General features: G+C 40.9%; 1 protein-coding gene across 1 annotated transcript in view; it reads right to left on the bottom strand.

Moving 5' to 3' along the window:
- The window catches only part of nrxn2b (neurexin 2b), a 520,316-nt gene that overhangs the window by 247,671 nt on the left and 245,791 nt on the right, over positions 1–26,854 (bottom strand). Inside the window, exons 15-16 of the mRNA XM_070854280.1 lie at positions 6,929–7,102; positions 3,445–3,564 (exon numbers count right to left, since the gene is read on the bottom strand). Of these exons, the coding sequence (XP_070710381.1) occupies positions 3,445–3,564; positions 6,929–7,102 (294 nt within the window). The remainder of the gene's footprint in view (positions 1–3,444; positions 3,565–6,928; positions 7,103–26,854) is intronic.

Here is a 26,854-nt window from a genome sequence, read left to right as displayed (position 1 = left end):
TAGCCACAGAAAATGAAAAGCAGTTGGCAATCACTTTATTCAAGCTCCATGTTCTTCTTTGAAAATTAAAATAGTTCTAGCGACACTTGCATCCACACGAAAACGGATGTGCACGTATGTGTGTGAGAGAGTTTATAGCAGCACATGTGGGCAAGTTACGCACGGGTATATGTGTGTGTGGTTGTGTGTGTGTGTGGTGTATTTCTCACAGCACAGTTGCTGAGTGACAGATGTGATCACATGGCAAGCTGGTCCTTTGTGGTTTATTCTGTCGGCCCTATTTCGGTCCCTTCTTTTGATGACATGCGTCTGTAGCCTTTATAAGGCTACAAAGGGATGCAACCCGTTCACCTGTTTGTCCCGGCTTCCTTCTCATTATGCATGCGCACACAGAAAAGTAGGATTAAAGCTGTTAGAAAGATAATTACAGGGGGAAATTCTACAAGGAATTAAACCCCTTCAAAGCTATCCATTTCAGATATGTAGAAGGCAAATAAAGGGCACAAGGCTGGGAAAAGGGGAAAGCTATTTTACTCGTAAGTAAAGAGTGGAGAGAGAGCTTGACCCTGTCAATAGGGCCGTAAGTTAACAATGCAAGTCCTCTGTATCCAATGCAAGAACAGAATGATGCAGGATCTCCAGACCCGGAGCATCAGTTTCATACATAAATGAAAAGTGCTACAAGACGTAATAACTCCTACCTTAGTCTTTAGAGGAGGCTCAAGAAAAATTCCGTCAAGGCTGGCATGTTCAGAAAATTGTTGATTCAGTGAAGCCCAGAAAAGGCTCAAGGATACCACACCCCGTGTACGGCGAGGAGCGCGGAAACGCAAAAAGGAGAGGAATGAACAAGAAGGCGAAGAGACTGAGCCAAAAGTTAAACTTGGGGGCAGGCTCTCAAGGTCAAGAGATGAAATTTATGTTTTTTCGATGTTCCGAGCTGGCAGAAATGAAGAGAGAAGGATGTGCAGCTGTCGTGAGGAGGGAAACACATTACAACAAACAGAAAACAGCTCCAGCAATGCATGCACACTCTGAAAGACGCTGACATACTATTGTATAACACATCAATCGGACATTGTAGGGAAATATAGATTTTTCCAACTTTAATTAAATCCAATGTGGATTTAAGTTATGAATGACTTTTGGTTTACCTGTGCAGTCTTACTTTTGAAATAAGACTGCAGGGTAAAATTAGTCTTCTACAAATTTGCCGCCAATAAGTTTTGCCGGCTTGCTGTTCTCTCAGATATTGTGAATACTGTAGTATGGCAACCCCCTCAGCAAGAAAAACATTGCACAAATTGCAAGAAGGCAGCAGGGAGCCGTGAACTTTAAACAGCAGCCAATGAACCCACAATGGCAGTGCTTGTGTTTTCAGAAAACAAAAGGGGAAAGCGAGCTGGTGTCAGCGAGGATGCTCTCATGTCTGAGATTTAGTCTGCAATGATTTTTAACTGACTGCTTGACAAGCCTGCCAATAGTGCAGACTGATAGTTGTTCTACTTAAATGTTTCTTTTTTTTTTTTATTTGTCTGCAGTTGTATAATAGCTTTGTTCAGGCTGCTGTCGAGGTTCTTCCCACCTGCTCCACACACACACACATTCCACACACATCTCCTAGGTCTTCCCATAGAACACATGACAGTATGCTCCCTGGTGCTACATGCCTCTACCTGTCATCTTTAAAAACCAGCATAGTAAAGCCGCTAACACTCCCCACAGGCAACAACTCGAATACCAGCTTCAGCACCTTTCCTCCTCTCTTTATCATCTGCTCTCCTCTCTCGAGGCGCGAAAGGGTTCTCTCGGCTTATCTCTCGGCGTATCTCTGCCGACAGAGCCGTCATTACCGCCGTCTTCTTCCCTCTCGTCCCAGAGCCAAAGGAGAAACTTGCTAATTATCCCACTACTGTCATTCCCACTCATATTCTGTCCAGTTAACATGGCAGCCAACATAACAACAGAAACACCAAAAAAAAACCCCAAAAAACAGCAAAAATCAAAGATGAACTCCATCACCAAAGAAACATGGGGTGGTTACAAAAATAGAGGAGGTGCGGGCGATACAGCTTAATTCTGCCACCACCACCACTTAATAAGCAAACAAGGACTTGTGCAAACAAGTCTATTAGCCTGTCACCCTGCCCGTGCCCCTGTTTAAATCAAGCCTGTGAGGAGCACTGAATGCTAATTGTACATACGCTCTATGTTACTAAACTGAGCTCTGCTATACCCACTATCCTAAAGCACTGCAGAAAATATCAGCCTTAACAAATCTTTTATTGTCATACTTTCATGAAAAACAATTCAAAATCTCTGCTGATGAGGCGAGACGTGTTGTTTCTTATCACTTAAAAAAACAGAGGTAGATCACACCACCGGTACAAAAGATGTATTTTGCAGTGAGTTGATCAAACCTCACGGTCAGATTTCTTGTCGTAGCATATGTTTGGCAGTGCAGAAGTTATTTCCAATGTTCCAATAAAGATTATGGTAAAGATGAAGTATTTTCGATGCAGCTAGCTCATACCTACGCAATATCTATGCAAATATGTACAACGTAGCCTCTACAGTGGGCACTCAGTAAAAGCATTAGCCGCAATCATGCTACAATAAATACATACTGTCAAACCAGGAAAGCAGCGCTTAAAACCAATAAATAAACAGCACACTTCATAAATCTATTCTGCCCTCTCTCCGTGCCTTCCTCCCTGAACTCCCTTGTTGCCAGCTGCGCAGCAGGGGGGACCCCATGGCCGGGACATGGGACTTAAATCACAGTTTCTCCTCACATCGCGCGTGAGCAGTGCCTCAGGAGCCGAGAAGCCAATCTTAAGGGGGGGGGGGGAACTCTGAGTTTTACAATCCAAGGTGTTACTATGAATAACGTCTGAGTAACAGAAGATTAAAAGACTGAACGTTGAGTGTAGCGCAAATCTGTGTGGCCCCACTGAAGTGAGGTAATGAGGCCCTGTCAGCTGATATTTACATTTTGATACTTAACTTGTTGGCGGCAATATGTTAAGTTTTATGGTTAATGGACAAAAGCGGTTGCAGTTTTTAAGTGATGATCTGCGAGGCTCTAATGTGATGCTATTAAAGCTGCACAGGGAGAGATGTTTATGTATGTATAAATGCAGCCATTTTATCAGCTTCAAAGTCAAATTGCACTTGTAGGAGAGGAGAACGTCCGCTAATTCCCACTAATTGAGAATCTGAGGATTCACACTAATGGTCTCCTAAATAGCTGCAAATGAGTTCTTCACCGAGTGAAAGTTGAATTCGTCAGTGCTGCCCAACAAGCATGAATAAGGAGAAAATGTGTTACATGAAGGAACAGCAGTGTGTCACTTCTACTTAAACACCAATATCTCCACCTGCGCCACTCACTCTAGCCATTTTCACTCCAGCCATGGCGGCCTCTAGAAATGTTTCACTTACGGTCGTTGCAAAATGAACCTCCATAGGACGTCATGGTGCAGTCGCAAGTGAAGCCCTCCCACTGCTGGAGACACACCCCCTGATGGTAGCAAGACTCCTCCGTACAGGTGGTACTCGGTCCTGAAGGCAGAGCCACAGACATAATTCAGTTTGTCTAGTGAAAAGAGCACGTTACAGTATTTCTAACACTCCCGACCCGGAAACGAAACCCTTGGGCAGCCCTGATGGTGGTCCCCTTCGCAGGATAATGACAGCTGCGGATACTTTTAAAGGCTCTGTTTAGAAATATATGATATTTACAGCAGTACTGTCGAGCCCACAGGGAATCGGCACCTTCAGTAGCCCTTAAGCTCACCATGTTAGTAAAGAGTGGTTGGTGAAAATAACTCCAACCTGCTCACCCACAGACTTACACTGCTTTCATTAACGTTGTTTATATTCAGATTATATTTGACATCGACTCCGGACTGCTTTGAAAACTCACATTTCCACTTACACACTACTTAAACCAACAGGCACTGTCACGTGAACACACGCGATGAGGAAAATAAGTGTTTGCCTTTGTTGCCTCTGTATTATTAGCAGCTAATACGACTGATGGAAATTTAAGTCTGTCATCGTTAATTTCTCAAAATTTCATGGGAGAAACGGAGTCATAGATTTAAGATTAGGATGCACATCAAGTCTGAGGCAAGAGAATCGTTCTAAAAATAAGTATGTGCGGTGGCTGTCATGTTGGTGGTAGTGGGGCTTCTCATTAAAATCTCAATTAAACACAAACATTTCCAAAGACCCATGGTTCAGTGCCAGACTAATTTGTTTCTGCATAGATAAACAGACATCTCACTGTGCCATTTACAAATGGCCCAATTAAAAAAACAAAAAAAAAACAAACCTGAAAGTGACAAAGAAAAAAAAAAACAAAAAATAAAAAAATAAATTAATCCCTGATCTGCGAGAGCTTTTACTTTATGCTTCCAAAATGTCCACTGAAATTCAATGTCAGTTCTTTTCTCTCAGCTTGTTCTGTGGTAGTTCCTAACCTGCTCCTAAGCTAATTGCCCCGTTAATTACTCACTAATAAAAAGGTTCCCTTCAGGAGCTAATTAAGCATATTGTCATAATTAATAACCAAGTCATGTAATCACTTCTTCGCTCTTCCTTCAACTATTGATCGACCAAACAATGCATTTTGTGGGGTTGCTTGAGAATCTGTTATTAGGTGCCTTGGGTTTGTTGAGGCATTAAACTCCATCTGCCGTGTTTGCTCCAAATGCTCAGGAAACTCCTGAACGATGTAGGGAAGCCAATAAACCTAACATCAATGTAAAAACCCAAGGAGAGCACGTATCTCCACTCCCTTGCTGCTGTCACCTGCGCCTACAATTAACAGCTGGGTTACAACTGAAACATCTGCTCACATATTAGCAGTATAGAGTGAGACAGAGCGCTCGACAGCAGACCTCAGTTTACGATGACAGAAATGTTTGAATGAGTCGTCATTTCATAAAGATGCTATACGTTGTTCAAGGTGGTTATTTTAACAATTATCTCTTTTTTTCCCTTGTACCGAGCTTATTGAGCTACAGTGAGTCAGCACTGTTTATGTCCCTGCATTGCAACTCTCTCAGTCTCAGTCTCCTTCCCTTCTCCGTGACTTGTTCTTTGTTGTCGTGACCCGCTGAGTCAGTAAAGAGCTACAGGAACACGTTCAGTATTCTGCCCTTTGCGTGGCCTTAGGTCGAGAAAGACCGGACCAGCAGCCACCTCTTAACCATCGTGTATCCCCAGTCCGAAAGCTGGCAGTGACCTCAAAACCAAGTCGGTCAGGTTTTTGGCAGGAATTCATTTCCGGACAACACTGCATCTCTGAAAAGTCATCTTAAATTGTTTTGCTATTGCAACTCACAGATTGGATCTTAAGTGTTGTTGTTAGACAAGATGAACAAACAATCAAAAATGACTAAATGTGAAAGGCGGAATTTAACTGATTTGATATCAGTAATTGTCTTCTCTGGTATATGATGAGGAATTATATTCTGAATTTGATTATAGTAGATGTAATAAGTATTTGAAGTTGTTTTTGATGTGCTCCTATAATATCAACAAGGGAAAACATAGTTTTTTGTGAGCCTCTAGGCTAAGTATACTGTTATTTGTCAAAAAGGTCCACCCTTTCAAAAGTGGTCAATTATAACTGTTTAGCTCTCTGGCACATCCAATCATTAAGTAATATTAGCATCCATTTCGGGTGCCTACGGGAGTCTGTATGATGGCTTAATTCAGTTTTAAACTGTGTTTAGAACGAAGTAATTGTGGTGTATAACTGTAGGCAGGTAATAAGGCTGGCTGGCACAAGAAGCAGTGTTAGGGATCAAGGGGAAAAAAAACAACAACAACAAAAAAAACTGGATCAGCGCCGCATTGAATTGGCCAGTGAGGCCCTCGGGGAAATCAAATCGGTGCTCTCCAACACTCAGCATGCCATTGAGACGTGGTGCCGGGTAAAGGGTGGGGTGTGTGGAAGGGGGGGAAATGCTATAGTCAAAATCCACTGTTTTACTCAGGATTAACTACCCGCCACTGGAGCCATGCAGCCTGAAACATGGTGGCAAACTGTGCACAGCAGAGGTAAAACAAGGGATGTGAGATTGATGAGGCAAAATCCAATGAGGGTGGGTGTCGCTGAGATTAGCCCCACTGACAATAACATTAGAAAAAAAGAGATACCTCCCTCATGCAGGTTTTATGGGGCAATAGAGAGGATATACAGACGATGGGGGCTTAGACTGTAAAGACTGCCCAGAGCTGTGAGAATTTGGGCGTGGTGACTGCTGTATATCAGGGAGTACCAATCACATGCAACTGCACCAAGTTACTGAGCTGCTGTATCTTTACCAAAAGCTCTGTGCAAGTGGACGTCTTGTGTGTGAACATGCAATGCAGGAAAACAGATTGAATTTATGAGTGCAAATCAAAATCATTCAAAGAAAAGAACCGAGGTCGTGTGTGAAAAAAATCCTTTCATACGTCAAGATCTTTGACCTTTTTAAAAATGAACAGCACATTTTCATTATCATTATCAATAATCTAACACCACATGCTGTTTTTATCTGAGTCTTTTAATAAGAAATGAAATTGCAAAAAAACGAACAAACGCGGTGACCCCACGGTTGACTTATTCTCTTTATAATTGCCTGTCAACTTATCAAACTAAGCTATCCTTGATGAGAAATGGTTGAAAAGTTCTCTGAGACATTAGTGAACACTGGACTATACACTGGGTGATAACACAAACACTTGACATCAGTGTAATTTGATTCACAGGAGATGTATTAATCCTTACCTTTCATATATATATATATATATATATATATATATATATAGTACTATTACAATTAAGTAAAATACACATTAGGTATCAATAAACTTTTCCACTGAAATGTAAGTCTTATTGTGACTGACAGCTGCTTCCCCAACTCACCATCGCAGCCTCGTTCCACCTGGCCCACCCTGTGGAGGGCATCTGCGATCAGGTCGGGGAGTCTCCCGTTCAGGTCTACGGAGGCCAGACAACCTTGGTATCCGTCCCGGGATGCAATCAGCTTGGGCAGATTGCTGTACATGTTCTTTATCACGCCACCGATGTACAGCTCCCCTGCAACACACACATAGCAACCACCTGTGAGAAATTCAAAGCTCTTATAATGTTTAAGTTTACAACACATTCTGTTTTACCTGCACACATCATCAATAACTTACTATATGTGACACACTGAATGTGAAAATGTGACATTCATATAAAAAATGCATTCTGTAAAAATACAAATATGTAATTACATTTTTATTTGAACAGCATCATCTCATACAAAACTGCAAAAAAGTCCTTCAGGACAGAAACATCCATGAATAGACACAAAAATATACCCACATCCAAACCTACCCACTGTACAAAATGGTGTGTTAATTTAAGAAAATGTGTTACTCAAAAGGAAGGTCTTTAGTTTGGTTTTAAAAGAACACAATGTGGGAGTAAGATCAGCAGCCAAACTGTTCCTGAATACTGAATTGAATTGTTTTCTGAAAACAAAGAAGCCAGTAAAGAGTTCCACAATAGATAGCAGATAGATATGTGTGATGTGATTTTCTTTTGTCCTGATTAATCTTCTTGCAGCTGAGTTTTGGATAAGTTGTAGCATATAGCATATAACATATAACAGCTGTTTCTGGGCTTTAGCACACACAACCAAGATCTCGGCTTTCTCCCTGCTCAGTTGATAGAAGTTTGCAGCCATCCAATGTATGATGCGGTCCAAGCAACTGGCTAGGGAGTCTAATGGTTGGAAATCAGTAGCGGGTGATAAGATGAGCAGCTCGGTGTCATCAGCATAACTGCGAAGCTTTTGTTATGTTTACAGACACACAGGGCAGACACATGTGTCTACTGGTGTAATCTTGATCAGCTATGATCGGCTACACTGAAGGAAACACAGTACAGGTCTGTCAGCCCAACATCAAGATGACAGCTGTGGGCTCTGATGGCAGGACAGTGTGCAGCCAATTTTCACACTGAGTTCCACACATGGAAGAAGGATAGAGGGGCAGAAAGGAGTGTTATCAGACAGGGTTGGGTAATGGTTGTTGAGGTACAAGGTGGTGAGGCAGCCCTGTCCAAGTGTCCCTTGTGACAGCAGACCAGCACTTAAGCCCAGGATGACTGATGGTTAGGTGTCGAGTAAGAGGAAGGCCAAGTGGAGGGGTCCCACAGAGCTTTGTCGTGAATGGCTGCAGTGCGGGAGGCAATCCATTGTGCCTGGCTAGAAAACCGCATCCATGAAACTGAACAGAAGAAACTCCTCTGCAGCTGATCAGAGGCTCATCGGATTTTCTCTTTAAGACCAGAAATCTGTGGTTTCTGGAGTAGCACACCATCCCCGTCGGGCCTAGTTGGCATGGTGGTTTAGTTCAGTTCTTTAAAACAACTTAGAATCCAAATCTGACGACTACATTTTATTTGGTTAAATAATTTAGTTGGAAAAAAAGAAGGTCTGGCAGGTTAACACAGACGCTAACCAATACATAGATAATGAAACATATTCAGACAATAACTATTTTCATTTAATACTTCTTTAAATATCAAACTAAGAGACTGATATACGTATCAGCGTTAGGGAGATAAACATCAAATACTAAAATATCTGGGTGAGAAAGCAGAAAAAGAGCTTCCTGCTATGAACAGGTACTATACTGTAAATCACAAGGTTGGTCACACATTACAAATATTTCAAATACTGTAAATGGACCATTGCTGAATATTGCTACAAAAAATGTACTGCACTGCAGTATGAATCCACTATCATCATCTTAACATGGATATATCTGCCTCAAACCCAAAGTCAAGTTTAGTATTTTACACACACAGTTTTTGTGACGTGTCCATATTTGACTTAACTTTGTGGAATGCTTTACTTCGTGCATATGATACCATAAGGTACCGTTATAAATCTCCACATGTTGCTTGCAATTTTAAAACTGTCACACACACATAAGTACCCATGATGCCACAGTGCAGGAAAACGTCTTCTTGATTAACATGCCACCTGCGGTTTGTGTGCACGTCCTGTAAAATGCATTACTTGGCCTTTTGATAATGAGGTACATTTATATATAAAATAGTTAATATACAAACAGCATGAACATTAATGGACTGAAATAATCGTGTCTCTATCGATCATACATATCAAACTTATTGATACTGTGCACATCAGGCAATGCTGTCTGTGTGTTTGGTTCTATCTATCTGATTAATCTGCTCAGTATAACATCTCCTTAGTGTTGCTGTTGTTAAAAGCTAAATGAGCATGTGGTTACTGTGATGCACAGATTGTACTGATCCACGATGAAGGTGTGTACTACCAGCAGACAGTAAACATTACAGCCACCAAAAGACGGAGAATTAAAGCAGAGGAATGTGAAAGTTGGGAACGCTCTCTCTCTCTCTCTCCCTGACAAAATGTTTGTCATCACAGAGGCGCTAAGAACACGTTTTGATGATTACGTGAGTCGTAGATGACATGAATAGACTGTACAGCGTCGGAGCCCAAAGCGTCGGAAATGACACATTTGAAACATTTATTCTGTGAGCCTGTCAATATACTGTTCTCCTCTGGGTAGAAGAACACAAAATACACAGTAGCACTTTCACATGAAGGAAGCAGAATTTGTGAATCCTCAGCAAGATGATAAAGCTGAGTTTTGGGACATCTCAACGCTCAAGCACAATTAAGGTCTCTTTACATTACAACATAAAAGGAAATATCTATCCACTTTTAAGCCCAATTATTTTCTCTCTTTCTCCCTTTTTCCCTCTCAGCCCTCTGTTCTGTAGAGTTGTGAAGAAAATGCCAAGTGAAATTATGAAAAACACAAAAAAAAGGCCTTTGATGTAAGCGCATATTAATAAACATGGTTTGAAATGCTTCGGGCTTTTTCTCATCACCAAAACTCCTACTTTACCGTTTATCTTTAGGTAGGCACAGAACGAATATCCAGAAAAACCCCTCACACTGGAGATGAGATCGTGCTGTGAGGATGTAAGATATCACAGCTGAAAACTAGAGCTTTAAACTTTGGCACTCAAAGAAGCAATGAGCCACAAGGTCAATTATATGTGGACTTTGTGTAATGGAATGAGTCAATGATGTTTGCCAGCTTCTCTCTGGAATTAATGAGCACTTGACACTTCATACATCCCAGCTGGGGCTCCCGGGCATTATAATCAATACAACAAATTCATTAGCTGTCCGACTGAGTGATGTCCTGAAATTGTGGTTGTAAGAACCATTTAGCAAATATGAAATTATCAGCGTGGAGTTAATCTCAAAAGAACAAACAGTGCATTTCCTGCAGAAGTCAACAGAATGTTTGAGATTCCGCCGTCTGACTGCCTAAGTGGAATAGACAAGGAGAAGAGGGAGGGCTGCGCCAGATGTACTGTAAAAATTAGTCATGCAAGTTTTGTTTTGTTTCAGTGGCGTAAAGGAATACAGAAAATGAATAAATATGAAGCACACATACATACACCCACTCAAAGAACTGGGCTTTTGTTGTGTTCAGTTTTGAGTTGGAAACTTTCATTTGAATTACAGATTTCTTTGGCTCAACTTTCTTGTTCATTTGGGCCATGCAGCAAACATTACAGCTTTTTTTTTTTAGCTTTAGATGGCTGCAGTGTGTAAAGTGCTTAGTCCCTAACATGGAAAAGCCGCCAGCAGCCAAGTTAGCACGTGTGAAATTCACAACGATTGAGTTTAATATGCACACTAATATATATGTTCCAAATTTGACACGGGTCATCTAAGAAGAATATTCTTTTGGATTTTCTGAATTAGACCTTATTCCAAATGTAGTAATAACCCATTAAGACATGTGGGACATACCAATATTATTTAGGTTTTAGGGGCACTCTACACAGCACATATTCAGAATGTGGGTCTTAATGGGTTTTTTTTTTTTTTTACTGCAGACTGTGACAAAGTAGTAAGTCTGGGTAGAGATGTTTACCCAAAAGAAAGCCAGAAAAAGAAATACGCCCACTTTTAAACATTTTGACTGACTTGGATATCAACATGTTTTTGGATAATATAACAGTGTGGTTTAGAGAATGAAGGGAGGACGTGTTCACTGGTGGAAAACTTTGAAAAAAAAAATCCTGCACAGAGAAGCAGAATGGCACAAACGGCTCGAGTTGTTCCACTTCTCCGTGTTTTGACATTTGAAACGACAATTTAATTGCAGCATGCACAGATGCATGTAAACAGAAATATTAACGGAATATTCAGTGGGCAAAAAAGCGGGGATGTTTTGAGCATGTAAATGTAATCAGTGTCATACCTAACACTGATCCAAGTGCTGATGCATTTTGTGAATAATATTCTCATATTTTAAACGATGTGTTTTTGCCATTTATACACAACTCGATCCGTTTTTTTTTTCTATTTTTTTTTTGGCTTGCAGTTTTTGGGACTCTCGTAGAGTGGGAAGGTTAAAACGATGAGTAACAATTTTCCTCTCAGCCAGAAACTGTCGTGGTCTGGCTGTGCTCTCCCAGCAGTGATGAATGCCTGCGCTGCCGAAGAGCTCAGAGCGGTCCACAATACGGGACCAATTAGAGCCTCCCAGACATCACCAGAGACCACCACCTCCACATCTCTACGGTTACCATAATTACCTCTCAGGGGCCAGTGGGAGGAGTTGGGATGCTATAATCCGCGGCCCCGGAGAGCCTTTGACAGGACAGTCTGGAAGAGCACACTGACTTTTACATTTACACCGGACAATCTTGGTTTTCAGAGGGTTTTTAAAGTGAAATATAGATCGCTCTGATGATGGTTTCATTTGTCTTCAGTGCTGTGAAAACCTCATATATCCAGTTTTGCTGATCTGTTAATTTGATTTGTGAGCCGCTGGAGAGTTAGGTGGATAACCTCACGACAGCCGTTCACCACTTGTTCTTTAATTTCAAGCAAACAGGAGCACCGGCTGAAAATACAGTTAATTTCCTTGACACCTTACAAGTTTACTTTCTCGGAGTGTGTAAACTCTGGCTGTGCCATATATCATTTTGGTCAGAAAAACTACCAAACAGGAGAAAATCTCAAAGCTCCAATTTCACTGTTTTCATTATCTTTGAGTTATCTGCAAGGGGAATGAATTTTATGGGTGTGAGACCCATGACACACATCCTAACATCCAAATAGTGCTTAAGCTTCTATAGGAAAGTCTGAGTTTTGGGTTTTTTTTTCCTGTTGTGGAAAAGTTTACTTTTTTTGGAGATGTGGTGTTTAAATCCAATAGCAATGTTAAGCTATTCATTTTATTCGGTCAGTACACCTTGTCAACTCAAGACAAGACCTGTATTTCATCCTTGCCTGTAATTGGCTCCCAAGTGAAGTGATGATATTGCAGTCTTTGCCCATATCTAGCAATACTGTGATATACATTATTTATATCCATCACTAAGAGAAGTTTGATAATGAGAATAGGCCATGAATGCACAATGCCCGGTCTCATCTCTAAGCAATAATCAGCTCCCTCTTGCCAGTTCCCTGCCCGAACACAAAGCCGACCATTAACTTTCATTAAATGCTCTATTAGGAATCTCTGCCTCCCTCTCGAGTGCTCACTCCGTCCTCTCTCTGTTGCTTGGTTGGATGTGTTGCTTTGCTCTCATGCTGGCTCTAATTGACAAAGATTGAATGATTGCTGATGAGAAACACATGCACACACACACACACACACACACACACACACACACACACACACACACACACACACACACACGCGTGCGCGCTGTGGGCCGTGCCAATGAATGACTGTTCGGCAGTGGTGGTGTTTGTTATAGGAAAGGCTGGGGACAATGGCAGCCAGCAGGAAGATACAGGGATTGCGTGATTGCTAATTACAAGTGCACTCCGATGCCACAACAAGACGATTGGTGTGAAGAATAAATGTTGACGCTGCTTGTGCGTTAATTACTGCTGCTGAATCACAATTCTGTAATTACATCGCGTGTTGTGTCTGTTTTTTTTTTTTTTTTGGATGAGTGTGTACCTGAAAGCAAATTGTACGACAAGAGTTGTTTTGTATTTTTGCAAAGACTAAAGGCAACTAGAGCTGTAATTATTTGATACTGTAGCGACATGTTTTCACTGACAGGTGCGTGCTTGTGCACTCGTAGTTCAATTGGAACCACAGGTGGTGGAACACATTTTCAAATTCTCTCTCTCTCTCTCTCGCTCGCTCCCCTCCTTCTCTAACTCTCTCAATTTTGGCAGCAAAGTGAGGCAGAAAAATCTGTAATCAGAGTGATTGGAAACAATGAGTGAAAAGGCAACATTGAACGGTTGCAATTAGGGAAAAATGACTTTGTCTGCATACATTTTGCATACCGTCTCCACAATTAAGGTTCTTTAATATCGACGATTGACTGATGACAAAACAGCACTCAAGTCCTTGTTTGCTTATATCTAAGACTTCTTAGTCACATCTCATCTATCTATTGCTTAAGCATAACCAAGCCACTGCTCTCTCAGTGTGTGCGGCACTAATTTCTGTTTTTGCACAGCAGAATGTTGTGATCATTACATGCTTAAAATGACTCATTAGAGTTACACTCTTCAAAATGCAGAGGGCACATGAGAGAGAGTGAAATAAATGGAGCTCTTACTCACCATTGCTTAGCGATCAGCTCATTGTTGTTTCCTCAGCGACAGACAATCGAGTTGCTTTACCGTTAAAATACTTTAATAGCGGAGATGCGGTTTTGGCAGCTGCCTGACAACTGGGATAACGTGCATTAAATGTAATGTAATACATGTATTATTATACACTTTCAATAACAACCACATGTTGAGCCTTCAGTTTTATTCACAATAGGTTATTAGTGGGTGTATTGAAGCAAATTGTTTCTGATTAACTGATGTGTGAAATTGTGTATACGTTTGTCCAAAATATAGCTGCAGTTAACAATTTAACAATCTTTCTTAATCAGAGTGGAAGATGCATCAAAGGCACAAAATAGTTTTACAGTAAATAACGTTCAGTATTATCTAATACGGCATCTCGTCATGCATTACCACTTAAACAACAGCAGCAGTATGCGGTTGCGTTTGGGTTCAAGGGGCCTCGGGCCTGCATCTAATGACCGAATCACATTTCAATTAAGAATATTGTCATCAGTTAGATTAGCACTGCCATGCCTCCTTTTATGTGATATATTGCAAAGAGTTTGTTTATTTGGCGATCAAGAGCAGTGTTATTTGATTTTGTTCATCTCCATCAGGTCGGTGGAACGCCTAAGCTGCTGCACATGCATTTAACGAACCCCTCGATGCCGTGCTTTACAACATATCTAAAATATCTTAACTACCCTATAACCATTTATGACATGCCGTAGCCTGCTGTATTAAAATTATACAAGCCGCAACTAACCCCATAACGTCCCTACGGGAGACCTCTACAATAGCGGAAAGAAAAATACCTGAATTCATAATTTGTACAAAAAAAAACAAACCCTGAGAATAAAGGATGTAACAATTTCCAATATTCCATCAAGCCAAACTCAATCAGTGAGTCCTTGAGAGGGCTCAGCTTATGTACCGGTGCTGCTGGTAAGACTTTCTGCAAGATTATATGATGATACAGGTATCATTACCGGGATCTGAAATTAGCACCTGCAAATGTATGCTGAATAATTGGCAGTGGCAGGTAAAATCATCGCGTTATCTGCCAACGGGCGGACGCTGGATATGCGAAACAGGAAGACACATTGAGTAAGGCTGGAGTATGACTGAAAAGATGTATGTCGGTTACAGCTGCTGGATAAAAGCGATACCGTTATTACCGTTATTTGTTTCGATTGGCAACCAAGGTCCGTCCAATCTATTTTATAACAATCAATACAAAGATGAGGACACGCATACGTACGCTTAATGTATCAACACTAGTTACCTCATATATCAACTTCATTTGACAGCTTGATGGAGCTGCTAACAACAATAAGTGCGTTTTCCACCAATGTCAGATCTGTGTGGAGTGACGAGGAGACTGTAAGCTTTCTCACTCGAGAATATATGAAACTGAGATGTAAAATTTCCATCATGTTTCAACCATTAAAGATTTGACTTGTGCTTATTTTTAATTACATCATCTTTCTTTTGTTGCAGTGGTCTAATAGTCCTACAACTGAGGGATTAGGACCACCTGCTGTTTGTCTCAGTTAACTCAATACGTATAATTGTCAAGCAGTGAATGGCAACAACTTTTACATCCATCCATCCATCATCCGTACCGTTTATGCTTGCAGCCAATGGATGAATGAACGGAGGCGGGGTGCACCCTGGACTGGTTGCCAGTCAATCAACAGGGCCGATAAATAGAGACAGACAACCATTCACACTCACACCGACGGGCAATTTAGAGTCACCAATTAACCTAACCCAGGTTGTCTTTGGACTGTGGGAGGAAGCCGGTGTACACAGGGAGAACATGGAACCAGAGAAAGGCCAGAACCAAAAAAAAAAAAAAGACAGCAGGCAGTGAAAAAAAGTTAATTTCAGATCCTGATCATTACACACTTTCATGCTTCCATTCTCCTTTCTATGAAATGTCACTCTGCATTCAGTGTCCTTTCGTTTTGCCTTGGCTGCGCTCTCTGCTTTGTACTGCGTCTCCAGTTTGTCTCACAGTGCTCGGCCACTATCTCTTACTCTCTCCATTTTCCCAATATTTCTTTTCGCCTCCCCACCCTTTTATTTTCCACCCTCAGTCTTTGTGCTCGCAATATCCTCACCTTCCCTTCCTTTATCTCTCCTTCCGACCTCGCTCTCTTTGCTTTAGTCGATCCTACCTTAGACAATATCTGGCACAAATGACAGCGCAGGTCAGCTGTGTGTTTGCTGGTCTGGTTTCAACTGGACCTGTTAAAATTGGCAGATGTTGAATTTGCTCAGACTGCACTTATGATTGATTGATTGATTGATGATGTCCTCTGCTGATGCTGGGGTTGGACCACTGAAGCTGAAGTAGTGGCTAACTGTGGGTTTGCAAAGTTCCTGTTTCAGATTTTACATCCAAATCAATTTGATTCCAGCAAAGAGGTTCCCACTGCGAACCAGACAATGAACCCAGCCCCTACAGTAAAATCCACTGCTGCCTCTATGTTCTAGCAGTTTTTCTATTATTTACTGCCCTTGGAACAGCTCTGCAATTACACTTCAATCTGTTTCTGCTGTTCAACATGAGAGGGGGGGGGAGCTTGTTCATATTTTCAAATGAAAATTCTATAATTCTTGTGAAGCGAATTTTCCCTTTGGTTGTGGCCAGAAATCCATTTTTCTTTTTCTATCTTGAGTTATTTGAAGAATCCCACTTCCGTTCTGTTGTTGTCAAAAATCATATAATATAGGAGGGCAGGCTTTTCTCTTTCAGCCTTTTCGTTTTAAATCTTTTCTTAAATGATGGACCTGTAAGCGTGGAAAATAAACAAATGCAACCACGACATTCTCCCATTCATCAGAGGGCGTTATTACTAGCCGGGCCCCTGCCAGGTGAGGACAGTCAGGACAGCCAATGAGGCCCCATGGATTTATGACTTACACGGGATGCAGCCAGTACTTATCACTCCGAAATAAACCTACAACTGACTGCGGTAAATGTATTTCTGTAGTTTTTTGTACTAGGGATAGAAAATAAATGAATAAAAACAGTATGTGGAGGGACAATTTGAGAATTCTATAACTGAAGCAGCAGGGAATCAATGCAACTCGTAGCCTGGTGTTACATAACATTTCTTACTTCAGAGCTGTTTTATTTCTATATTCTTTACCTGTTACATACCAAGCATCTTTTGTACGTTAACTGAATCTTTTGTAGTGTTTGTCTGACCTTCTGACCTTTTTTTTTTATTATAGCATAGCATATATAAGAGTTTTCCAATTGACAGCACTAATTTACATTATCCTGCCATTAATTTCAGTTCAACATTTTATTTTTTACAATGTAATTCAGAGGAGTTATTTGTTAATTAAATCTGCAGAGAATGTACAACATAAAGCACTGAGAATAAAGCACACATGCATGTGTGTGCACATGTAAGGCGCACAGATACACTCAGGAGAAGTCTCTTTTCCAGCTCCACCTCTGATGGAGAAGCTGGCTTTTGATGACTGGTAGAGATGAAGCGGAAGAAAGGAGAAGGGAAGGCGGGAAAATGGCCCGAGCTCTGAGTAATGCCGTAGTAAATTGTAATGTAAGACAGGTCAGTGGGAGAGAAAAAAGCTAAAACACACTGCTCTATTGCCGTACTCGAGCTACCTGGCCCATCATTTATTGAGAGAGCGCCGACACGGAGCAGAAAAATAGAGGGGTTAGAGAAGGACATGGGAGGAAAAAAAAGGAAGAGGAGATGAGTCTGGAAGGGAAGATGAGGCTTTATGGGGCTGCATTAAAAACCTACATTTAATCTGATTTATATCTACGACTTGACATGATGATGTTGCCATGTTAACTTACAAACACAACAAGTGAATAATAATTAAGAGGTGGTTGATAAAAAAAAAAAAAAAAAGTGGTTAAATAACTGGTTTTAGAATGTGTATTGATTGTTGCTCTGTCTGACTACGGTGATTAGATGTTGATTGATTCAACTTAACAGTTGAGAATAGGTGTTGTTGAGCGATAGCATTAATAATGAGAACGATAAGAACGGTGATCGTGGCAACGTCACCGTCCGTGCTTATGATGCAGATTATGACAAACTGCGGTGCAGTGAGGATGGACTCTACCACACTCCCAAACTGCTTTCAGTGTCTTTACCCCCTCAAAGCTCCCATCCCAGACGTGCTATGCAAGAGGATGAAGAAACTACTTGAGACATTTATACTATCTGACGTGATGCACTAATCCAATTAGGCTGCATGTGATTTGTTTAGATATTATTATGCAAATGGATTCCAGGCGCTGCTTTGAAAGATCTTTATTACATTGCCCCCTCCCTCTGTCATTCACAATCCTGCACCAGGTGCAAACCGAGACAGCGTTCAAAAGGAAATTGAATAAAGTGCACATGATGTAAACACAGGCACTGACACGCGTGCTCAAGCTGCCATCTCTCACTTTTCTCTTTCCTACAACTCCTTACTTCAGCATCTGGTTCACTGTTGGTTCTCTTTCAGCTAACAAGTCTCAAGGGAACACTGAAACACTAGTACCTTCCTATATTAATGCAAAACATGTCATCGAAACAGTTTCTAACAACATACACATATATTTTACAGTAAATCTTAATTTATCAGTTTAAAACACATTCAGTAAGTCTATTAGCATCTTTTTTTCCTTGACATTGCTTATCTGCCTGATTATATATTCAAAATGCTGCCAGTTGTTTTGAGAGAAAGTAGAAGGAATTACGGTATACTCACCAAATTGGAAGGAGTTTTTTTTTTAATGTTTAAGAGTTTAAATAACAGGTCCAGGCACTGCTTTGAACGCCAGCAGCTACTGGCCATTAGAGAAGCTGGAAATTAAACACCTCCACAATGTTTTCTGCTTGCATAGACAATTGCTATTGCTTAACTTCCAAGCATTTTAACACTCAAAGCCTTTAGAGGTAAAGCTGTACACTTTTCTAAAGATTATAGTAGGTTGACTCCAGATTGAAGTTGCAGTCTGTGCTGTTTCCATAGTGGCTGAAGAAGAAATTAATTCATTCAATTTTCACTGCTGGACAATAATTTTCTTCAGTATGATCTCGGCCTTGTCCTTTACTTGACAGATCTGTAGCATCCTTTTGTTACTGTTGCCCCGGAGATGCTGAATTTAAACACTATTCACATTTATGTGACGCAATGGAGGAGGGAAATAAAAACAAGCAACAAAAGAGGAGAGATGTATTTCTCACATAATGGAGTAGACCCTGGCATTATGGTAATGACGTTTCCTCTCCATACAATGTAATGGAAGGTCAGGGGAACCCTCATAGTGTAGCAATGCATGCACACTGTTGCCCATAAAGTTGGAATCAAATGTTTTTTACATCTTTCTGACAATGTGATTTATTCTGGATAAAGAAAGTGTATATATTGCCAACTCTTTGTGTATTCAGGCTTTAACAAAATTGGGGGTAGTGAACAATTCCAACTTTATGAGCAAAAGTGTATATCGTCAGAGGAAGAGTAGATCATGCTTTAGGCCCATGCTGACAAGGGTTCACTCTGAATACCTGTAAGTGAAAATTGTAATGCACTGGGGACAGTGTCCTTAAGAGGACCATTGATGATATGCTGCCCATGACGAGTAAACAAACCAATGTTGCCCTTACTATAGAACCTTCAAGGCCAAATGTTGGAAAGATGAACAAAGGCAGTAGAAAACAGCAGCTGTGTCAGAGTTCTCATTCATTTCATTCAATTCATTCAATTCATGTTCTGTTTATCTGAGAATGTGTAGAAGCATCCTTTTTTACCAATTATACTCCACACTACTGTGCCCTTGAGCAAGACACTGAATTCTTTGCAACTCTGGAATTGATGTACTGTTCCTCATCTTGACCCTCTTACAAAGAAAGGTAGCACAAGAACAGTCATCCTTAAATAGAACTAGGTATTAGAAGGGAAAATTCTTCTTTATATGACATCAACATTGTGGTTAGTATGATAAGGCAAAGGGAGGCAAAGGGTGTGGAAAATGCTAATGGCCACAAGCACCCCAAAGAGGCTTTTCGGATGTGACTGGTGCAAGGGACTATTGACTTAGCAAAGAGGAACCAGCAGGGCGGAAGGACTGCAGTTTCACGTGTGGATGGAGTTAGGAAAGGTCTGAAAGTGTAGAGAAGGAATGCATGGGAGGCTTTCTGTTAAACTGCATCTCATACAGAGTATCCAGTCTGATGATAGCGGGGTTAAGGACAAGTTGGTGCCCCAATTAAAGAGTTCCAGTATTTTGGGATGCTGTTCATTACTGAGAGTAATATGAGCCCTGCAATCAGTGGCATCAGCAGTTGAACTGAAGTTGTGGTTGAAACTTCACTCCGGCTAAGGTCTTGACTGCCACTTCATTTATATTCCAGCCCCCACCTTGGTCATGAGCTTCGCATCAGCTAAAATATGTCATCAGCTAATATATGATATGGCAGATCAGGTTGCCTAAATGAGTTTCCTTCGTAGAAACAACCTCATCCTTACTGACAAAGTCAGGGGATAAGAGTTCCAGAAAGGAAGGGATGGATGGATGGATGGATGGATGGATGAGTGGCAGAGGAAATGAGGAAATAACATTTTGAGGGCCACTGGTCATTGTGTTTTGGATTTTGTGGTTTATGGTTAATTTGGACCACTACCACGATTCTACTAACCGAAACGAACCCACCCCAGGCCTGAAATAATGTTGTGGTCATCTTAACAGTGTCGGGAGGTCCAATATCCCAGAGAGTCAACCTATTCTGTCATGAGAGAATTTGCTGGTGAAGAGGAAATTAAAAACTACTGGAAACTTAACAAATGTCAATGACAAAATGAGGACAATACACTTGATATGTGAGTCTGGGTTACTGATATATACAGTGTACTTTAGTGAGCTGCCTTTGACCATAGTGCTTAACCTTCAGCTTTGCCAGTGAAATTGTTGACTTGGCAGGTACTGGGCAGGTTGCAGGCATGGCTTTATGTATCTAAGCCTACAGTAACTACAGTAACTACAGTGCTGTTACTGCAAAGACACAAGAAGATATTTGCATGCACTGTTTTGCAGAGGTACATTTCACCGAATACTTTTAGTGTTGGGTAAAGGTTAGATCTATTAAAAATGTTACAGTGGTCCCTCGTTTACTGCGGGGGTTACGTTCTAAAAATAACCCGCAATAGGCGAAATCCGCGAAGTAGTCAGCTTTATTTTTTACAATTTTTATATATATTTTAAGGCTGTAAAACCCCTCACCATACAGTTTATACACTTTTCTCAGACAGGCATTAACATTTTCTCACATTTATCTCTTGTTTGACGTGTTTGTTTGTCTTGCAAACAGGCAGCACTTAAAAGTCACACTGCTAGCGATTGAACATTTATGTAAATTTGGCAAGCCGAACGCATTCTGTACTGTACAGAGACACGGCACGGAGATTGATTGACATTGGTCTACAGTCCCTTAGCCAATCAGGACGCAGAACACAATGCGCGTTCATACACTGTAAAAAAAAAAGCATGCAAAATTGCACAAAAAAAAATCCGCGAAACAGTGAGGCCGCGAAAGGTGAACCGCGTTATAGCGAGGGACTACTGTAATTGATACCACCAACAACTTGCAATGTCTGCCCACTTACGTTAAATAATTGGGTGCCAGAAATGATTTATTTACAGTAAACGCTGATCATCTTCCTGCCTTTCGCTTTTGAGTGACTGAAAAAACAGAAAAAGTGAAATCCAGGATGCATTTGGCTTCAGTCTGCTGCACCTGGTTTGCTATGAGGTATGAAGAGGTTCCGGTGCTGCGACAGGATCAGCAGCTACCTCAGCTTGGTTTGTCAGACAGCGATATTAATAACAAGAAAGAAGAAGAACGAAATGCTTTGGGGTGATCAAACGGCTAATCTCAATTTTACTGCTGGCAAGAGCAGACCTCGTTAAAATGTGTGTACCTGTTTGTCTCCCTCTCCTCCTCTCCTCTCTCTCTTGCCAAACCTCCTCTCCATATTGTGTTTCAATTTGTTCTGCTTTTTGACGAAAAATGGAACACATTCAGTGTCATCTCGTTACAATGCCATACAAGCACGCCTCATTAACAAGCACCTTAAAAAAGAAGGGACAGGCAGTGTCTGAATATTGTGCGCTAGATTATTCCTCCTTCCTGCGTTTCCTCAACCTAAAAAAAAAATCTTTATATCTATTCTACTGTTCCTTATTTCCCATGACTGTATTTAATAATGACGTTAATAGATTTGACATTGTCAAGTTCTTTGCATAGTAAAGCAGGATATTTTCCTCAAGGCTATAGACGCTTGTGTTTATTCCCTCATTCTGATGACCAAGACTGTTTACTTCAGCTTTACGGGGAAAATGTAAGACGCAAACAGAGCAGTGCCACCACAACAGTCACCAGAACATGCAGCTTTCCTTTACGAACATAATTTATGCTATAGCTTTAAGGATTTTCATGTTACAGATGTGGTCCATGAGATGCCAGTGACTTCCAACATACATAATTCTGTATAAATCTGTGCAACTGAGATTTTCAGTTAACAGCTCGGACTGTGTGGCTGGTGTTGTTTTCACCTCTGTGTGTGTGTGTGTGTGTGTGTTTGTGTGTGTCATCATTAAATGTGGTAGGTCCTGTTACCATAGGTGTTTTTGTATTAATCTGTCTGTCTGTTTGATGGCATCACACCCGTGTAAGATGCAAAACTTTACACTTTACCGAGCAACGACTGCAGAATCAGAGGCGTAAGATGGAGGGAAGACATCATCGGCCCCTCTGCTTTATGCCTCTGGCCTATATTCAATTGAAGTCACAGACCGCTGTATCCCAGCTTTAATCATTTGTTCCTATCCACTGATTCAGTGCAATCTAGATAACAGTAAAACTTTATCATAACAACTAACAACAGCAACCAACACATCCATTTCACCAGACTTGTTTCTCTCTTTTCATGTGTTCCATTGCACTACACATCAATTTGGTGTTGCGGCTGGCGTCGCAAAACTAGTCTCTAGTTCATAATGTCATTGTACTATCCCCATAAACATCTTGAGGCATGAACAAAAACCGCAGCTGAGATTGAGGGAATGTATTTTTTAAGGGAACTTGTGACAGGTAGTGGTAGTTAGTTTAAGTTAGACCTGCTCATTCTGAGCCTGAGAGAATCTGTTTTAGACGGTCTTTCGATTTCATCTGTCACGACCTGAATCGGTAAGGAGGCTGCCCTGTAAGTAGCAGAGAGTCCAAATAAATGTGCCCTGACCGAAGTGAGAACAAGTTGACCTGAACAAACAGCCCCTGGTTTGATAATGATGTACTAGGCCAGCGGAATGTAGGTTTATAGACTAAGAAACACTTTCTCCCACCACTCTCTTCTTGCATAAAAGAGAACAATAGCTGTAGTCGGCTATGACTAAGGCTGGAATCAGACATATTGGTCATAATGTGTGTCATACTTTCCGTGTCAAATTAACGAGAACAAATTGCATATTCTAAAATCTGCATTCACTGTTTGGTACAAAATAGTGTTATCACATCCATCTTATCATGTTTTAGGATGTTTTTCACCTCCAGTGGCATTACTAAAGGATTTCGCTGCATTATCTTGTTTTATCATCATATTATATAGCTTCTCTGGCATATTTGATAAGGGATCCTTTTAAACTGTGCTTCGCTGCACAATTCATGCAGCTATTTAAGGGGAAAGAATATGGTAATGACGCGATCTCACTGTGTTGTCAACAGGAATGGCAGAGCTGTTTTGCCTGCATGGTGTATGTTCAACATGTCTTCTTCTGAGACTTGCATTCACTATACAAAACTAGATTCACTCGGCGCTATCCTCAGGGGCCGCGTGTGTTGTTCCCTCACCATACTTTAGCTGACAAAGAGGGATGCCTTGAAGATTTTTTGCCTGTCCAAAAACAAAGACTGAGAAGACAGAGACCACAAAACCCATTTTCCCCATTTTCTCTGGGCAATTACACAGATAAAGCTCGGAAAATTGGGTCTTTTTCTTTGAAATGCAGGCAGAAATGGTGTTAAAACAGAGCAAAGAGATTGTGAGAAATGGCTTATTGTTACTATTTCTTGTGTGTTTGATTTGCAAAGCTTTGTCAGAAAAGCCTGCGTACTCTTGTGTGTATCTGCGTGTAGACAAACGTAAGAGGGAAGGAAAATTCTGCCTATCATGTTTGGAAGAATATATGGTTATGTATTTGTCTCGCTTACACTTACACACGTTTTGGTCTGGTGTTCATGCCAGTTTGGTGTTTGAGCTGTGTATGATATTTTGGCAGGGGAATGGTCACGGCAGGATCACAAAGCAAGGCTTGAATGCAAAATTAGACAAGGGAATTGAGAGAGATATCTCCTTCCCACTTATGTCCTCTGATGCAAGATTTACAACTATTATTCTTCCCACCAGCACCAAGATGCCTCAGCCTCTCCCCATACGGGCAAAAGTTCCTCAGATAAAGAATAGGACCCCTGAAAATGAAGATGCTTTGGAACGTAGACTCATAAATCAATAACATAATGGAGGGTTATTCTCCAGCCATGTAAACTGTGCTGATTGGGCATCGAAACAGTTGCCTTCTGTTTCATTTGCGAGACAAATCATTCGATGGCGTGCCTGCGATGCTGAATATAGATATGGCACCACTGTCGCAGCATGGCTCTGTTGTGAACAGCTGAGAGATCTGGTCAGGACACACTTGGTTGGTAGTGTTTTATAACAAGGAGGCACATTTGTCTATTAATCACTCATCAACCGATTGAGGGGATGCCAACAACACTTCACTGCTTGTCCCAATAACAGGAAGACAGATGACGTTTACATTTTGTAAACTATAACGACAGCTGAAGGTGTGTCTATTTTCTGCAACATGATTGCAAATGACAAATTTGCACATTTACACATTATGTAAATATATTTATATTAGTAATAGTAGTTTATATTTTATATTTTATCTTCTCCTGCATGCCACTTTTTTACTCCTTTACTCTCACTTTAAACTCTTAAGGCTTAAAGTAAGATTTTCATTGTACAGGGAAACCTGTTTCTGTACTGTACACATGACAATAAACGCTTTGAATCTTGAATCTTTGAATCTACGGCGGGGAGAGTCTGAAGATGATGATGATGATGCTGGGTTAAGACGGAAAAGCCCCAAAAATACTGCGGTGGAACACCAGCAGGATAGCAGCACACTCCCTTAAAAAGCTCATTTACTGTCTCTTAATGATTCTCCGGTCTTAATCTCAGAGTTGATTGACAGCAGTCTTTGCTGCAGCCAAGAGAGAAGCAATCAATCAAAAACAAAACCCTCCTAATTACAGACATCAATTACTTCACTTTACTGTAGGAGATCACCAGAGTAGATATGCTGCAAACAGTGGATGGATGCTCAGGAGACTGGTTTTATCTATCAATCATACGCAATGTGCAATGAATACATATTTGCACTGCAGCTTGTTTTACTCAAAAAACCTTGAAAAAATGCATTCATTATATCTAGTAATTACCGATTCCTCTTTTGACATTGCAGTCTTATGAAATTAACCCAAAAAAATGTGACAATTACATTCCTGCTCCAAAGCATGCGTGACGATAACCATGACAATAACCATTGGCCATGTGCAAGACAGACTTTATTTGCAATTCACCGTGGAATTTAGTGGGACCTGGTTGCTAATTACATGTCTCACTGCTAAAAAAAATACTGTATCTAATTTTACACTCTTCATTCCATCAAACCTTGCTTTGTGTTCAGGACCCTTGTCTGCAAAACCAGCATAAGGCATAGTGCCATTCCTTGCACCCAACTGCCCTCCTCAGCCTTTTATGATGATGATGAATTTTTATTTCACTATAAAAATCCCAAGACTAAACTAAAAAAAAAAAAAAAAAGGGTAAGTCCATCAATAAATCACGTCTTCCCAAAAAAGCTCGAGGCGCTTTTTGATCTTTTGAATCCTCGTAGCCTGTGGCCCTTGGGGCTCACCCTGACTTCTGATGCGTCTTACACAACAACCCGGAGTACCCTCAGGAGCACTCCAGACTCTGGGACACGACACAGGCAGAATCAAAGGGAATGATCCAGAGCCAATCTTAATATTAGCACGGGCAGGAAAAGCATTTTAGCACCGGTGACGCCACCCTGCATCTCCCGTTGTTCACTGTCAGCATCCCAACAACATCTGTCTTCCAAGTAACCATCTCTTTCTCTTTGACTCTCTGCTTTTATTTCCATGCTGTCACTCTTTGGCTCCACAGGTAGCCACTCTCAAGCATTCAAGTAACACATCAGAAAGCCTGACGTCTGAGGTCTAAAGCCTAGAATTACCTGAGCTTTCAGTTCCAGTCTCCAAGTGGACCAGAGATACCTATTCACACTTAAGTGCCTTCTAACCATGGCTATTATTTCAAGATGATACATGAGGGCAGGGTATTTTAAAGTCAAAGAAGTAAAGGTGTCTCCATCAAAAAATAGTCATCATATTGTGGGTAAAAGTCAAGTGTATCCAATGTGACTTTTTTTTTTCCAGTCAGACAGGCAGCTCAGCAGAAACAAGTGAATATAAAAAAAAAAGGGTAAAACACAGAAGGATAAAGTCATAAGCCGTTATTATTTTTGGTAAGATTATTTTTTTCACCTTGCTCTGCAATGTTAGATTCAGGTCGTATCAGGACACCAAATGGTAAAGGATATTGCTCTGTTATTGCCCTGTTCCTGTAAAGCAAACACTTGTTCATCATCTTTCAAGGTGGAGAGGATTAGGCGAGCACAGATGCTGCCAGGCCTTTCCCTCAATTTCGTTTCGCTCCCCGTCCACTATTGTTGGGCAACCACATTTACAGTTGGCAGCGATATTTAGTTTTCCTGTGGTTATTTCAAAAATGAATAAATAAATAAATAATAACACAAAAAAAAAAACAGTGCACATGCTCAAGCGAGTACATGCAAATCCATTTTTGTGAGGTATGCAGAGAGATTTACTGTAAATACCAAGGTAGAATTCTGCTCTGCGCATTTACAGCAAAGGCAATAATAAGGTTTTGTTGTGATAATTGTGTTTTCAAAGCACGTCTTAGTAACACCCACCTACGAAAAGTATGAATTCCTCAGTGACTAGAATGAATGGATGTACAGTGGGCCC

Source organism: Pempheris klunzingeri, chromosome 23 (genome assembly GCF_042242105.1).
Source record: "Pempheris klunzingeri isolate RE-2024b chromosome 23, fPemKlu1.hap1, whole genome shotgun sequence".
Taxonomy (NCBI): Eukaryota; Metazoa; Chordata; class Actinopteri; order Acropomatiformes; family Pempheridae; genus Pempheris; species Pempheris klunzingeri.
Note: the sequence above shows the minus strand (reverse complement) of the source record. Positions and strands in the feature narration are given on the sequence as shown.